The 16,604-nt window shown below is 44.9% G+C and overlaps 1 protein-coding gene across 1 annotated transcript in view; it reads right to left on the reverse strand.

Annotated features, from left to right (window-relative positions):
• The window catches only part of LOC146784531 (tetraspanin-15-like), a 284,252-nt gene that overhangs the window by 46,177 nt on the left and 221,471 nt on the right, over positions 1-16,604 (reverse strand). Inside the window, exon 5 of the mRNA XM_085633458.1 lies at positions 15,181-15,297. Coding sequence (XP_085489584.1) covers positions 15,181-15,297 — 117 coding nt within the window. The remainder of the gene's footprint in view (positions 1-15,180; positions 15,298-16,604) is intronic.

Raw genomic sequence — 16,604 nt, forward strand, 5'->3', positions numbered from 1 at the left:
AGGGAAATTTGGTTGTGGAAAGGAAAAACCGGGACATAAAGCGGTCTATAACAGGTAGGGTCTTAGATTTGGTTGATGGGTGGGTCAAACATCTGTATGGGGTCCAATGCTCATTAAACAATTTGCCAAGAAGTTCTCTGGGGGGGCGGGGGGGGGGTCACTCCATATGAGGTCCTATCTGGGACAAGAATGTGGGTTCCTGATCTCGAATGTAAAGGCACAGTGGTGGAAAATAAACCATTTGATATCAAAGATCGTTCGGCTATTTTACAGGACTTAAATGAACTAAGATTGAAACAAAGCAACGATTTTCCTGAAGCCAACCACCACTGGGGAAAATCCTGCCATTAGAGCAAGGCCTGTCTGGATCCCAAAGCTTGGGGATCTAGCCAGAGAAAAGATCGCGGACAAGAAGGAATTTGGGCCTTCTTACAGAGAACCGGTACCTGTCCTAGCAATCTACGGATCAAGAACAGTACTTCTGCTGCCCCTTGCTGGTAAAAAGGATAAAAGATTTGTGTCAATCGCCCTTATCAAACCACCCTATGTGGCCAATACTAAACAGTAGGCCATGTGAACTCTGACCAAGTAGCAGACGCACTCCTCTAGCTACTATCCAAGAGGTTCAACCTGAAAGACTCATTACCATTGAGAATCCAACAGTAAGAAATCAAGGACTAAGCAACAATGCTATGGAACTCATTCCTCTTGAAACCCAAATAACAGTTCATCCAGATACACCGGTCTACATCAACGTAGCAAGTGATCCACTGGTTCCAGCAAATTCAACAAATCCAGATGCAATTCCAACCATTGACAGAACTGCTTCTGGCTATTTCATTAACTTTGATACGTTTTCTGAGGATCCCAGCGAGCCTGAAACGACGCCAGCAAAAAGAACTTTCAAGAACAAGCACAAGACTTTTTTCATCACATGAGAAAGACTTATCTGGTTTCACCATGGATTGAACTAGGGATTATTTCTGGAATATTTTTCTTTCTACTTTGGCTAGCTTTAGTAATAACTGTGAACATGTGGATAGATGGAAGATATATTCATTTGGACACTGGAAGTAAAAATTGGAACTTACTTTTGAAACCACACAAATCATCCCATCGTGAAGCAAGAGACTTGTCAGCAGCCGTTCCTATACAAGATGGAATAGTTTGGGACAAAACGGATTATGATATATTCTGTCCGTCTGAACTTTTGAAGATTCCACACTTATTTAAGATATCATTAAGTGACTTTATTACCTCCAGTACCTATTCTGATGATTGGGACTTTGAGACTGTTAATAACATGATGTCTGATCTAGAAAGGTCTGCTGCATTCTCTAACCATGAATACTTTGAGGGTTCAACAGACTATGAACAGCTTTTTTGTTACAACCACTATGGTCATCATTTCTTGCATAAATCTGCAACACCTAGAAATGTATTTATGTATAACCAATGGGAACATTGTCCTACACCACCAAGGGGTAGCTCAAAAACATTTGAAATGAAGTTTCCATAGTTTTAAGGATATAATACATCCAATCCAGAAACGCTTTACTTTAAAAATGTAAATAAAACAGGAACGAAAAATATGTTAACCAATACCAAACAGATTTATCCTGCTGTCTTTATTGCACAGCTGTCTAGACAGGGTTTCGACTTTTGGAAAGACACAATTGACACAAAATCTGTGTGGGGTACAAAAGATTGGCAAGTGCAGGGGATAGAAGCTTTGTTTAGAGCCTGCATCATACCACAACAGATAATGTTTTTGAATGACACTGTCCAACAAACGTCTTGCCTTGGGTTAACCAAGATCAAAGACATGAACACACCGTCCATACACTACAAAGGGGGTGGTCGACGTACATACTATCTTAAAAAACAACAGATCAGATTCCGAATGGAAAAAATGGTTGCTCTGGCCCACAGACACAAACATCTGTTAAGAAAGATTCCTGAACAAGACACAAGGTCTAACGATCAATAGGCCAGACCCACGCTATGTTCAAAGACAGCAACCAGGAGTAGTAACAACATACAGTGAAGGAAAACTATGCCTTGATTGACTGCAGACATCTACACTAGAGGATGTGAAACAACACTCATCTTTACTTAAAGAAGACGCAAACCTTAGGGAATTCTTGCTAGGTCCAAGAAAACTGCGTCAAAAACGTTTCATATATGCCAGCATCTATGCTGCTTATAATGAAATATGGAAGGTTACCCAAGCAGACGCTGCAGAAAGAATACGAGAAATTGATCGTATTAATTTAGAGAAATCTCTCGCTGTGGTCGACAATGGGTTAACGACTCTGTCATCCAGGATATATTCATTGGGCAACATTGTATCCTCTGCTATAGACACTGTGGAACAAGATTTGGTCCTGCTGCGTCAAGGCCAGTCTCAATTGCGTTCTATTCTGTCATTAAGCTGGACGCTACAAAACTTGCGTGCAGGTTATGTGCCTTGGCGTTTCCTCAACACGTCTTCTCTGTTTTCTGATTACAATCTCACTGATAAACAGATCGAACTGGCACAAAGGGGAGCAAAGTATACAGTGCTGAGCATTGACAAACTGGAAAAATTGCCATTTACGGTAGCAGATTGGATCATACATGGCAAAATAACTCTGCCTGTTACAACTTCCATTTTCAGTATTGCCTTAAACACATGCCAGTAGGCAAATATGAAAGGTTGGGTAAAGAAAACACCAGGACATCCTGGGATTTACCTCACACACACAGATGTTGGAGTGGGGGGTGTGAAGTGTTTATTAGCGGTACACACTGTGAAAATGCATTAAGCGGTTCACTCATATGTCGCGATATTAGTTTACACGGGGCAATTTTATCATACCACCTGCAAGGTTCACCAGCCGCTGTGATTAATCCAACGTTTGGACAATTTTCAAATGGGAGTTACCTCATGTTGAATGATCAGAGCTGTTGTGGCATGTTGCCAGGTATCCCATATCTAGTAACGGTTACTTCCAGGGTCGCTTGCTGTATGCAAGTCTTGTTCCCCCAAATAGACAAAGTCAGGGAGTCGCCTTTATGGCCTTCACTGAACATCTCTTCTATATGAATTGATACTTTAAGCAGAATAAAAGCTATTCTTAAGCAGAATAAAAGCTATTCTTTTACAACAAACCGTGCCTTTGACCTCGGCCAAAGAAACCTATGATCTACAAGTCCCAAGGACTTCGGCTGAGATACAGGCTCTGTTAAGGACAAATTGCCGTACACATTTCACAGAAATGTTGGGACGTATCTTAGACATGTCTGATACGAGCGGTATTGTACATGTATTTAAGACCGTATGTTCGGAACTGTTAACACCTTTTCAAACAGTCCTCGGAATCATTCCAAACTTCATGCACTCGGTGTTTGGTGGTCTGCCAATCTAGCAATCGTCGCAGGAATCCTATTTTTATTCCTACTGCTGCGCTATGGCAAGCCAATCCACCAGCGTCACTCCCAGCACCTTGGATAATGCTCTCCTGGAAAGGAGGTGTCATGAGCACATAGTGCAACTATTGGGTTTACCTCGTCTACGAGAACTAAATACCACATGGTTTCTGTCATTCAGACCAATCTGGCATGATTACATCTTACCTGTTGTATGCTGCCTGCTTTGCAGTGGGGAATGTGTGCTACACATCTGTCTAACACTCCCATCAGTCGTGCCAACGGATATCGATACTCTGCTGGACCCGATAACGGCCCATGCACTGTGTTGTCCCCAGAGGCTACTGATCCTGATGACGGCATTCATTGAGATCTCACAGACACAACATGCTACTGCTGAGGTATGAGATGGATCAACAGGCACACAGGTAACATCGGCATCGAACACTGCTACTGACGATGCATCCATCTATGTGCAGTTAGTCTTCTAAACGAGGTAATCGACCTGTCACCTACAACGGTAGACAAGTTTTTGTCTACAGGATTAGAGGATTTCATGTTTTCCCCAGCATCTTCAAATAACTTTTGATTTGGCTCACAGTGTACCTTGTAATCTATGAATTCGGCCTTCATTTTATCAAAACAAAAATGACGACATTTTGAACTTGCCCAAAAAATCACACTTTTGTGGATATTGATTTTTTTTTTTTATGGCTAAAAGCTCTGCTTACAGTAGAACTATTCTTAGAGAACAGACTTCTTTGAGACCCTTCCAGTGACGCGTTGTCACCTTTTTCACTTTTATGTAATCATGACATGAAATGGCTCTGAACTTTTTCCTTTCTGTATAACTGGACCATTTAATTCCCTATGTGTATAGATTTTTTGTGGTCATTCACTTGAGCATTTCACTGTAAATATATGCTTAGAATGAAACATTGCTTCAATTTGTACAGCACCTGTGCATTTCATGTATAGCAAACCTTTTAACAAAGTCTTTTTTAGTATGCTTTTACAAATGTTTTTAGTGAAACATGTGATACTCAATTTTATGTGTTTAGCACATTTAGTATTTAGTAATATCGATCATTCGTCAATGGAGTGGGTGTTGTGTTTTGATTTAGATACCTGTATATAGGTCACAATTCGTATTGCCCTTATTTAGGCATAGGAATCCCAGTCCTTATTTAGGCATTAGCCATGCTAACCAAATACAGGCATGGTCACCTACATCCGTCCATCCCACGTCACAACGAGTTCTTAGAAACCAGACCCTTAAGCCGACGGGACTTTTCCCAGCTAGGATTATTGATTTCTCCAAGAACTCATCTATTATGCAGGAACTACTATTCCTTAGGGGTTCATCCATGAAGTCTTCCTCTGCCCGACTTTACGTCAATGCTAGCATTCCTAAACACCTTCCAGGAATAAATATACCTTCCCTTACCATGGCAAACCACGGCACGACTCAGCACGACTTGAGTGCACGGTTCGCCATGGCAAGTTCGGAAGAGACCATATCACGGCTTGACGCACTGGAGACCCGGAAAGAGATACCCACCTCTCTCATTCTAAAAGGTATGGAGCTGACTAGAACCTAGAGGGACTCTTGGCATACTAAAACTTAGTATATACCATACTATAAGAGAACAGCACCTACTTCTTACCTCGTACTACACTCAGGTTAGGTACACTTGGGTAGAACTATTTAGAAGCATCAGACGAGTATTCACTTTTTAGCCTGTGTTATTTATGTATGTATATATGAATATATGTCGTAGCTAAAAGACAATCCTATTGCAGTATTATTTCTTCTTACTGCTTATGCTGTGCATATTATATCTTGCTTACTGTCTAATGATTGTAACAGTTCATATCTCTTACATGAGAAACAAGACTGTTCAATAAATCCTTTTATTGAAACGCCCGTGTTAGATCCACTGTGACTCCTTAGGATCCGGGCGATGCACAAAGGGGTCCACCTCCCGACGTCCCTAAATCTGAATAATGCAACACAGAGTATTGAGGCAATCAGGCGAGGGAAAGGAATTAGGGTAGGAACAGCGGGGATGAGGAGACCTGTAACAAAAGAACACACGGTTAACACAAGGCCTACACAACTCTGCTACACTCATGTGGTCTCACTACCCCGGTCTATTACCTGGGGAGCCGTTAGTCAACGATACGACAGTCCCGTGTACCAAGATAGAGATACGTCTCTCCAGTAAGAATGCTGCATACCTACAACAAGAAAGCAAGACAGGTCAAACCACCATCAAGCATGCTAGCAGTCAAAACACGAACACCCTGCCTCATACATACCCATGATCATTCCTTCACGCTCAAAAAATATATATATCAAAACGGAGAAGGCTACTGATGCATCCCCCATCAGCCTTTAGTAGTCTCGAACTCAGAAGCCAAAAAAGACGAAATAATCCAAATTAAGAGTTTCCCAGATATGCGGAAAGGTCACATGAACGTCTGCTCCTGAGGCGTGAGGTAGACTTGGTCAAAACCCAGCAAAGAGTCCCAAAGCACAATCCATAATCCAACGACCTTATTTCTGCAGAGGAGGGGAGCCAGGGAGGCCGGGCAGGACAGCGCTTACGTCAGCACCCTCTACTGCCCTAAGAAGAACCAAAACGCCAGGAGCCACAAAGATGGGGGAGCCAGGGAGGCCGGGCAGGACAGTGCTTACGTCAGCTCCCTCTTACTTCCCTACGAAGTATCAAAACGCCAGGAGCCACAAAGACGGCAGCGCTTGCCTCAGCGCGGTGCCTAGATACGTGCTCCCAGTCAAAGAAGCGCATTCAATAGCGCTGACACGGGAACGAGTTCATGTTCCTTCGCACGATGTTCAGAGGCCAAGGTTAATAACAGCAGAGACGGCAGCGCTTACCGTAGCGCGATGTCTCTTCGCAGTTGTCCCACCAACACAGCGCTTACCTCAGTGCAGGATTTAGTCAGGCGGCGCGGGGGGTGCCTCCCGACCCACCGCTTCAGGAACCAGGAAGCCGTGGTTCCTCACGGCAAGTAAATCGGACAGAATTACGCGCACGGAAGTCTTGCGCTGCCGGGTAATGACGAGGAGGCCCCACCCATCCAACAGCGGGGTGTTTCTGGGAGTTGTAGTCTTCCTCCCTATGCGTTGGTAGGCGCCTAGACTCAACGCCTGACAATATGCCCCCCGCCCAAGTGCCTCCTAGAGCCAGGCTTGTCCGGAAGGCGCACATGGAACAAGCGCACCGCAGCAGGAGCATGGACATTCGTAGATCCCACGAGTCATCCTCCGCCGCATACCCCTTCCAAGCAATGAGATACCACAGCCGACCACGACTGAGCTTCGAGTCCAACACCTTCCGCACCTCGTATTCCAACTGACCAGCCCAAACCACCGGCGGAACCACCACTCTTTTTGCCCCGACTGCTGGTTTCAACAAGCAGCAATGAAAAACAGGGTGAACGCACAGGTAAGCAGGCAGACGCAGTTTATACTCCACAGTCCCGACCCGACGTACCACCACAAACGGACCAATATAACGGGGATGGAAGATGCTGTGATACCGGAACCAAATGTTTCTGGTGGACAACCACACCCAGTCGCCAGGGCGATAAACCGGACCTTCCTGACAATGACGATCCGCCCAGGTCTTGTATCGTTGTTTAGCGCAGTCCAGATTCCTCCGTACCTTTGTATGCATAGCCTGAAGGACCTCCATGAGCGACGCCACCGTTGGTTGATTCACCACTTCACTTGGGATGAACAGCGGAAGGACTTTGGCATGGAACCCATGATTGGCTTTGAAAAGTGACTCCTTAATAGAGCTGTGCCAGGCATTGTTGTAGGACAGCTCCGCCAACCACAGCAGGGAAACGCACGAGTTGCTTGCTTCTTTGGAAAAACACCGTAGATAGGTCTCGAGGGTTTGATTCAACCTTTCCATCTGGCCATCCGTCTGTGGATGGAAGCTGGTCGACGTGGCTACCTCCACCTGAAGGGCCTTACCACATCTTCCAGAAGTTTGCAATGAATTGTGGGCCCCTGTCTGACACTATCACTCTCGGGAGTCCATGTAGTTTAACGACATGTGACAGCAACAACTGAGCAGTTTGTACTGCTGTGGGTAGGTTCTTGCACGGGATGAAATGGCCCATTTTCGTGAGGCTATCCACCACCACCAGGATGGCATCACAACCTTGATCTAGCAGGAGACCCAGAATGAAGTCAACGCTTATGGTGTGCCATGGCTGAGAGGGAGTAGGCATGGGAACCAGCTTGCCCTTTGCTTCAGAACGCTCTCCTTTGGCACGAGCACATGTGTCACATTGCTTCACCCATTGATTGATTTCCTGAACCATGTGTTCCCACCAGAACTGTCTTTGCAACAGTTGCAGGGTTTTGATGCATCCTAGATGACCCGCTATCACGGAGTAGTGACACCAATTAAAGGCTTTCAGTCGGATTTTCAGGGTAGGTAGATACAGTCTATTCCGAAGAAAGGGAACCCATGCTTGAGCGTGCACTGCGGATCTTGCTCTGCCCACTTTTGCCACCAACTTGAGCTTTTGTGTGTTCTGATGTTATCCAGGAAGTCGTCCACCTTGACAGAACACACTAACTTTTCCGGAGAAATGATGGCTTCTGGAAGGCTTTGTCGAGGCTCAAGACCCCCATCTAGCCTAGACAAGGAATCCGCCTTTCTGTTCTCAGAACCTGGTCGGAAGTTAACCACGAAGTCTAACTCCGCGAAGAACAGCATCCACCGCATCTGTCTTTGAGTGAGTGATCGGGCCGTTTTCATGTACTGCAGGTTCCTGTGGTCCGTATACACCGTGACCGGATGCTTAGCCCCCCACAGGTGATGTCTCCACTCCTGAAAGGCCTTCTTTATCGCCAATAGCTCTTTTTCTGCTACTGTGTAGTTGAGTTCGGCTGGGGTCAGTTTCCTAGACAGAAAGGCTATGGGGTGTAACTGCCCGGTGTGTCGGTCACGTTGAGACAAAACAGCCCCCCCAGCGATATCTGAGGCATCAGCCTCCACAATGAATGGCGCCTCTCGTTGTGGATGTTGCAGTATGGGAGCTGTGGTAAAGGCCTTCTTTAGGTAGACAAATGCTGCCATGGCATCTGTGGTCCAAAAAAAAGGAACCACTTTCCTTAAAAGACGAGTGAGAGGGGAGACCATCTGGGAAAAGTGGGAAATTAATCTCCTATAATAATTGGGGAAGCCTAAAAAGCACTGTACATCCCTCACAGTCTTAGGAACAGGCCACTCTTGCACTGCGGTTACCTTTCTCTCCGCCATGCATAAACCATACGGGCTCAACATCACCCCGAAGAACTCAACTCTTTTCACGTGAAATTCGCATTTATTCAGCTTGCAAAACAAACCATGTTCCAGCAATCTTTGCAATATCTGGGATACATGGCCGACATGTGTTTCTCGATCTTTGGAATAAATCAAAATATCGTCTATGTAGACAACCACGAAGTTATCTATATAATCCTTCAAAACATCATTAAAAAAAACTGGAAGACCGCTGGGGCATTGCAAAGCCCGAACGGCATCACCAGATACTCAAACAACCCATAGCGTGTTTTAAAAGCTGTCTTCCACTCATCCCCTTCTATTATCCATACCAGGTGATAGGCACCTCTCAGGTCAAGCCTGGTGTAAATGACGGCCTCCCGCACCTGGTCCAGCAGGACAGAAATGAGTGGAAGATGGTATCGGTTTTGGACGGTGTTTTTATTCAATACCCTGAAGTCTATGCATGTCCTCAACTCCCCGTTGGCTTTTTTTAATAAAGAATAGGGGCAAGGCTATGGGTGACCGAGAGGGGCGGATGAACCCTATGTCTACATAGTGGTTTAAGTATTCACGTAAGTGTTGGGTCTCTGGTTCCGATAAGGCATAAATTCTACATGATGGCAAGACCGCTCCGGGTATCAGATTTATCCGACAGTCATAGTCACGGTGTGGTGGTAGGAGCTCAGCCTTGCTTTCACTGAACGCATCCCTGTACCTATCATACACTGAAGGGAGTACCGTCTCCTTTTCTGCTGCTGTGGCGATACGGTACCCCTGTGTCAGAGCCAACAGACGGGCCGGGTGAGTGTGGATGCATGTTGCCCTGGACTTTTCTGATTCGAATTCCACCGTCTTGTTTGTCCAATCTATCGTGGGGTTATGGCTCCATAACCAAGGCATACCCAGGATTATCTCATACTGCGGTGCCTTAATGATATTTAATGTGATCTTCTCAACATGGTCTGTGTCTTTCCCTTTCCTGACTATTTCCAGTTCCTCTGTTACTTCAGTAATGGGTCCTGATTTTAATGGTTTTCCGTCTACCGCCACTACTGTTTCTGGTGTTCCTCTAGGAACACGCAGGAGTTCCAGACGCTGAACCAAGCCGCTATCGATAAAGTTCCCTGTGGCACCGGAATCCCCCATTACCCCAACCAGATGAGTCCGGGACCCATCGTAAGAAATATGGACAGCACGATATGCGCTTCCGACCTAACCAACTCTGTCCCAGCCAAAGAAGGCAACTGCAAACCCTGCGCTTGTGGCTGTTCTCTTCCCCCTTCGTGACAGGTGTGGCAAAACGGGATGTGAGTACCGTGGTAACTGCCACCTTCTTGCTGGAACCGAATGGACTCTGTCTCTTGGGTTTGGTGGGACAGTCTCTCACAAAATGCCCCTTTTTACCACAGTACCTACATAAACCTAACATCCTGCGGTTCTCTCTTTCGGCTCTAGTCAACGGGGCCCTAACAGCCCCCACTTCCATAGGTTCGGAATGTTGTTCCGAGGAGGACATCGCTGTCCTAGCTCCTCTCTGTTTTCTCAGAAGGAGTATACGTCCTTTCACCCCTCCGTTCTGCTAGCCTATGATCCAAACGTAACGTGAGATTCATTAAATCCGGATACGTAGTGGGCTGAGGATCAATCTGGGCGATCACATCCTTCATTTCGTCCCTCAAACCCTGATAGTACAGGGACATTCTCTTCTCCTCCGGCCATGCGGTTTCGGCAATCAGGCGATTGAACTTGGTGAGGTAAGTCACCAAATCCTCTTTCCCCCGTCTCAGTTCCAACAACTCCCAATCAGCAGAGAAGGTCGTAGCTCGCCTATCAAACACCCTTTCAAATTCTCTGCAAAATGAATCCCAGTCAGAAAGCAGAGAATCGTCGTATTTGACCAGAGGTACCGCCCAGTTGGCCACATCGCCAGTCATGTATGAGATGGCAAAGGCCACCCTGGAGTGGTCTGTGGGAAACGAAGATGGTTTACACGAAAAGTGCAACATAATTTGACTTAGGAAGGTCTGTATCTTTTGCGGGTCGCCAGAAAACCTCTCCTGACTAGCCAAAGGGTCCGGGGGGGGGGGGGGTACGTACACTTGTATTTGGGACGTGGCCTGTGATGCATCGATCGGGTTCCTAGCTTGTCGGTCTACCCTTTCTTTGAGGGCGGCGGTTTCTGCCTTAGAGGCAGCCAGTTCTTGCTGCACTAGCACTAACGCTTGTAGCACGTCGTCTAAGGTCGCCATGTTTGTGTTTCGCCCTGATCGGAAGGAGTGATATATCGTGGGCGCGTAATTCTGTTAGATCCACTGTGACTCCTTAGGATCCGGGCGATGCACAAAGGGGTCCACCTCCCGACGTCCCTAACTCTGAATAATGCAACACAGAGTATTGAGGCAATCAGGCGAGGGAAAGGAATTAGGGTAGGAACAGCGGGGATGAGGAGACCTGTAACAAAAGAACACACGGTTAACACAAGGCCTACACAACTCTGCTACACTCATGTGGTCTCACTACCCCGGTCTATTACCTGGGGAGCCGTTAGTCAACGATACGACAGTCCCGTGTACCAGGATAGAGATACGTCTCTCTAGTAAGAATGCTGCATACCTACAACAAGAAAGCAAGACAGGTCAAACCACCATCAAGCATGCTAGCAGTCAAAACACGAACACCCTGCCTCATACATACCCATGATCATTCTTTCACGCTCAAAAAATATATATATCAAAACGGAGAAGGCTACTGATGCATCCCCCATCAGCCTTTAGTAGTCTCGAACTCAGAAGCCAAAAAAGACGAAATAATCCAAATTAAGAGTTTCCCAGATATGCGGAAAGGTCACATGAACGTCTGCTCCTGAGGCTTGAGGTAGATTTGGTCAAAACCCAGCAAAGAGTCCCAAAGCATAATCCATAATCCAACGACCTTATTTCAGCAGAGGAGGGGAGCCAGGGAGGCCGGGCAGGACTGCGCTTACGTCAGTGCCCTCTTACTGCCCTACGAAGTATCAAAACGCCAGGAGCCACAAAGACTTCAGCGCTTGCCTCAGCGCAGTGCCTAGATACGTGCTCCCAGTCAAAGAAGCGCATTCAATAGCGCTGACACGGGAACGAGTTCATGTTCCTTCGCACGATGTTCAGAGGCCAAGGTTAATAACAGCAGAGACGGCAGCACTTACCGCAGCGCGATGTCTCTTCGCAGTTGTCCCACCAACACAGCGCTTACTTCAGCGCAGGATTTAGTCAGGTAGCGCGGGGGTGCCTCCCGATACACCGCTTCAGGAACCAGGAAGCCGTGAATCCTCGCGGCAAGTAAATCGGCCAGAATTACGCGCACGGAAGTCTCACGCTGCCGGGTAATGACGAGGAGGCCCCGCCCATCCAACGGCGGGGTGTCTGGGAGTTGTAGTCTTCCTCCCTACACGTTGGTAGGCGCCTAGACTCAGCGCCTGACAGCCCGTCTATCTATTTCTGTGTACCTCTGGAGAAACTAAGCATGCACGATTGACTGAATGAAACTGTTATCTATTGTTTCCCCGATTCTGAGACGCGTTCCGATTCTCAGGGAAACAAAGTTGTCATGTTTATACGGTTGTAAGAAACTAATCCCTTCTTGTTCTTTCGAGAAGTTTCTAGTGACCTCTGAGTTAGCTGGCACACACAAGTAATTAAGTTTAATGTACTCGATAGGAGCATACTGACCTTAGTCCTATGCAAAAACTATAGTGTATATTATTCCAATGCGCAGAGACTACAAGGGAAATAGGAACTACACTACAAGGAGGGCGCCTGAAATGAAAAGGCCTTTCCTCCTGTCCTTGCTTTCTTGACCATGGGAATCTTGAGCAAGGATTTCGAGCCAGATCGGAGGTCCCGTTGGGGGATATATTGATGAAGCTTCTCTGCCAAATAGGTAGGTCAATTTCCTCATATTGCCTTGTATGTCAGGCAGCAGATCTTAAATTTCATTCGTTTTCGCACAGGTAATCAGTGGAGTTGTAGAAGAAGAGGGAGTGAAGCTGTTCTGTGTGGGGCATTTGAGATTAAACGGGCTGCAGTGTTTTGTACCACCTGAAGGCAGTTCAAAGAAGACTCGTTAGACGCAATCAATAAGGCGTTACAGTCTTCTAATTTACTCAGCACCAGGGTTTGAATGAGGGTCTTTCGCAGGGAATCGGGGAGTGAAGGAAAAACTCTTCTCAGAAGGCCCAGTACGTGAAAGCATGAGCCAACAGTGTGTGCTACATGCTCTTTCTAGTTAAGGTATGTTCTAGACGCACCCCTAAGTTCTTTGCAGTGGTTTTTGGTACTGGAGCAGTTCCCAGCTCTATAGGCCACTAGTCAGGTGTCCACAATAGTGGGGCCTCTCCAAAGAGCATGACTTCAGTCTTTCCGGCATTGAGCTGTAAGAAGTGGTTTCTCATCCACTGTGAGATGGCCAGCATGCCGGAAAAGAAGGAAGCTTGGGCTGTCTGAGAGACCTTCTTGAAGGAGAAGGTAAGTTGGGTGTCATCTGCATAGGCTATCGGGATAAACCCGTAGTCCCTCAGTAGTGAGGCCAAGGGGGCAATGTAGATGTTAAACATGGTTGGGCTTAAACATGAGCCTTGAGGCACTCCCTTGGTCAGTACTTTTGTGTTGGAACGGTATGGCCCCAGGTTAATATTCTGGGTGCGATTAGAGAGGAAACTAGTCATCCACTGCAGTGCCACTCCACCAATCCCGGCTTCCTTCAATCTCCTGAGCAAAGTCTGGTGGTCGACCGTATCGAATGCAGCGGAGAGATCTAATAGAACCAAGAGAGTAGGTTGACCATTATCTAGTGCTAGCCTGATGTTAGCAGTAACAGCCACCAGGGCTGTTTCCGTGCTATGTTTTGGCCGGAAGCCCGATTGGGATGGATCAAGGTAGCCGGCCGATTCGATATGGTCAGATAGATGTTTATTAATATGTTTTTCCACTACTTTGCTCAGAAAAGGTAGGAGGGAGATGGGGCGAAGATTTGAGAGATCTTACATGGAAGCTTTGGTGTTTTTTTCAGATTGGGATGATCTATGCCGCCTTCCATGTTAGACCTCAAACGCACAGGCAAAAACACCTACAAATCAAAGAAATGTTTATACTTGTCAAAAGTGTAGTTGACAACAACCAGAGGGGCTCACAGGGCGAAGGTGCCAGAGACAGCGAATATTTGTAGAGTTAAATGGTGAGACCCTTGGATTGATGTAGGTAATAAAAAACAGAAAATCAAGTGTAAAAAACATGCCTTTCATAAACACAATTTAAAGACTGATTTATAAATCGTTCAAATTATTAGCTGACTCAACAACATTGAAGGTTCAGCATACGTGAAGTTCTTCTCCAGTCCCATTACAATAGGACACTGTTTAAAGAGATTAGATTGACCAAAATGAATACAAAATCTGTACCAGGAGATGTCAGAAATAATTTATTTTCCCTCATTTTGTTGCAAAAAGCACACAATTGCATCTCTCAGAACTGGTGGGTTGCAGTAAAGATATTGCAATCCTTTATTCTTTGCAGTTCTTGTGATCTTGAGAATCTAAAGGCTGGAAAAAGAGCATAGTGCTACCAATCTTACTTTATTAATTGCTTTAGTGACTTCAAAGCACCTATTGCTAGACATTTTGATCCGGTCCTCTGGCAGCGTCGGTCCAGTGGTCAGTATCCCAGTAAATTCGGGTTGTTTGCAAGTGTATCCCAATTTATTGTTGGCATACAAGTCTGGTTGATTTTCAGATAAAACTGAATAAACTAATTTCTATCTAAGATCTGCCTCCTCCATATTCTGGAGCACGAGTAGTGATCAGTTTTGAATTCAAGAATTCTATAATTCATGGTTGCCTTTTGCTTCCAAGAAAAGGAGTTCCTTTCTTTACTACAAGTTTACCAATGCTGCCCCACCCCCTCCCCTTCACCCTCTTGTGGAAGTTAGACAACACATTTAATAATTTCCATTTTTGTTGATCTATCTTGCGCTATTCTACCATCATTGACACAACTTGAGATGCTGCTCTCCAGGCAGTGAAAAGATAAGGACAGGGCCCATATGAGGTCAAATACCTGTTACAGATATTCTATTAGTTAATTCCCCTGTATCAATGCTGCATACCTACTTGCAGCACTGATGTAGACTACATCACCCCACACTTTTATTGCTATTTCTACTGAATGTCAACCTACTTTACTCACCTATATTCATTCTGGATTTTTCCCTAACTTACTCCCCCTCACTTTTACACCAATATGAATCATGTTGTGTCCCAAATTTCTTAAAAGGGATGCTTGTATAATTTAAGTGTAGAGTGAAATTAGATAAGCATCCTTTTTCCATGGAGTTTGGCACAGATAGCAGCTTTGCGCAGACGGATGAATGACTGAGCACTAAATTGCACAACTGACTGGAGTCAGTGCAACCTGTATCTTACCTTTTGTGTCACACAGCAAGTATACGGAACGCCACATGCTAGGGGACCCGTGCTATTGCAGGAGTGATAATGATTAACTGCCCAGTCTCCATATTCATCTCCTCCACAGCATTCAAACTGTAAAAAAAACAATAGCGTGTGAGGAAGGTGTAGTGAAGTAGATTGTAATGAGAGGCAATAGACGTAAATTCTTCTTGGTCTGTACTTACCACTAGAGTAGGGATCTGACACACAATTTGTAAAGTGAGAGAATTTTCATGGAAATGTAAAATATTATTCATATCTCCTCTAATTTTTCTTTCAAAAGATTAAACAAGGCCATTACTTGCAGCCTTTGTAAACCCTCTGGCATTACATTGCGTTATCTTCAGAATCCCTGTATCTTGTAACAACTTCCCTACATCTAGTATTCATTTAATACCTGCCTAGCCATTCTCCTAATTACAGACACACAGCTTTCTAGATCCCATAGACCATACTGTAGTTCTGATCTGTGTTTCATGGTATTTCCTGCCTTCTTGAATTTTGTGTTACCAGCAAATTCTACAAACAATCTTTTGAAGTTACTCCTCTAACACATTTCAAGTTCAACACAAATGTGTTCCTGTAGATGTAGCTGACCTATACAACTCAAAGCATTATAGTTCTCATTGGTTGAGTTGCGCTCTTCATTAAAGGCGTTGCACACTTGAAGCAGTTATGGCCTGGACAAAGTAATCTTGTTTAAAATATCACCTTTGTGCAAAGTAGTTATTGCTTGCATTAAAAATCTCATCATTGATGAGGTCAGGCCTTGTACAGAAGGTAAGTGCTAAATTAAAGATTTACCTTCTCTGAGGTAAGTGTGAACAAAGTATGTGATGTCTTTGTGATAGCTGTGCACTAAACATTTATTAGACGTGTATTCAGAGACAGGCAGAGGCACAGGATGCTTAAAGTAAGAAAATAGCAACTTTCTAAAAGTGAGTAAACTGCAAGGGTTGGCCTCTTTAATGTCAGCAAGGCTAGACCACTCTATACTGAAACAACATCAAAAACACGCCAGTACTGACACAACTTAAAATAAACTTTTTTAAAGCTGAACACAACTCCTATTCAACGTGATCATATCTCTATTATTGTATTTCTTTTAGATTTGAATTGGAACAGTTAATTCAATCACTATATGGGTTTCTGTCAACAATCCAGAGCATATAGCATACATTTTCAAAGACGTCTGTGCAATTTATACAGTAAAGTGTAAAATAGAATTTAAACAGACTTTAGTGTTAACAAAACATAATTATATTAATCAAAAACAAACATGAAAGAACAAATCCCAGTCCACACAATATTTTCTAAACCAAATGAGCATCCTACACCTTGCTAAATGAATATGAGCTCGCTAATGGCAGAAGAAAGCACCAGCTGCATTCATATAGCAC

This window comes from Triturus cristatus, chromosome 11, assembly GCF_964204655.1.
Source record: "Triturus cristatus chromosome 11, aTriCri1.1, whole genome shotgun sequence".
In the NCBI taxonomy this organism is placed as follows: Eukaryota; Metazoa; Chordata; class Amphibia; order Caudata; family Salamandridae; genus Triturus; species Triturus cristatus.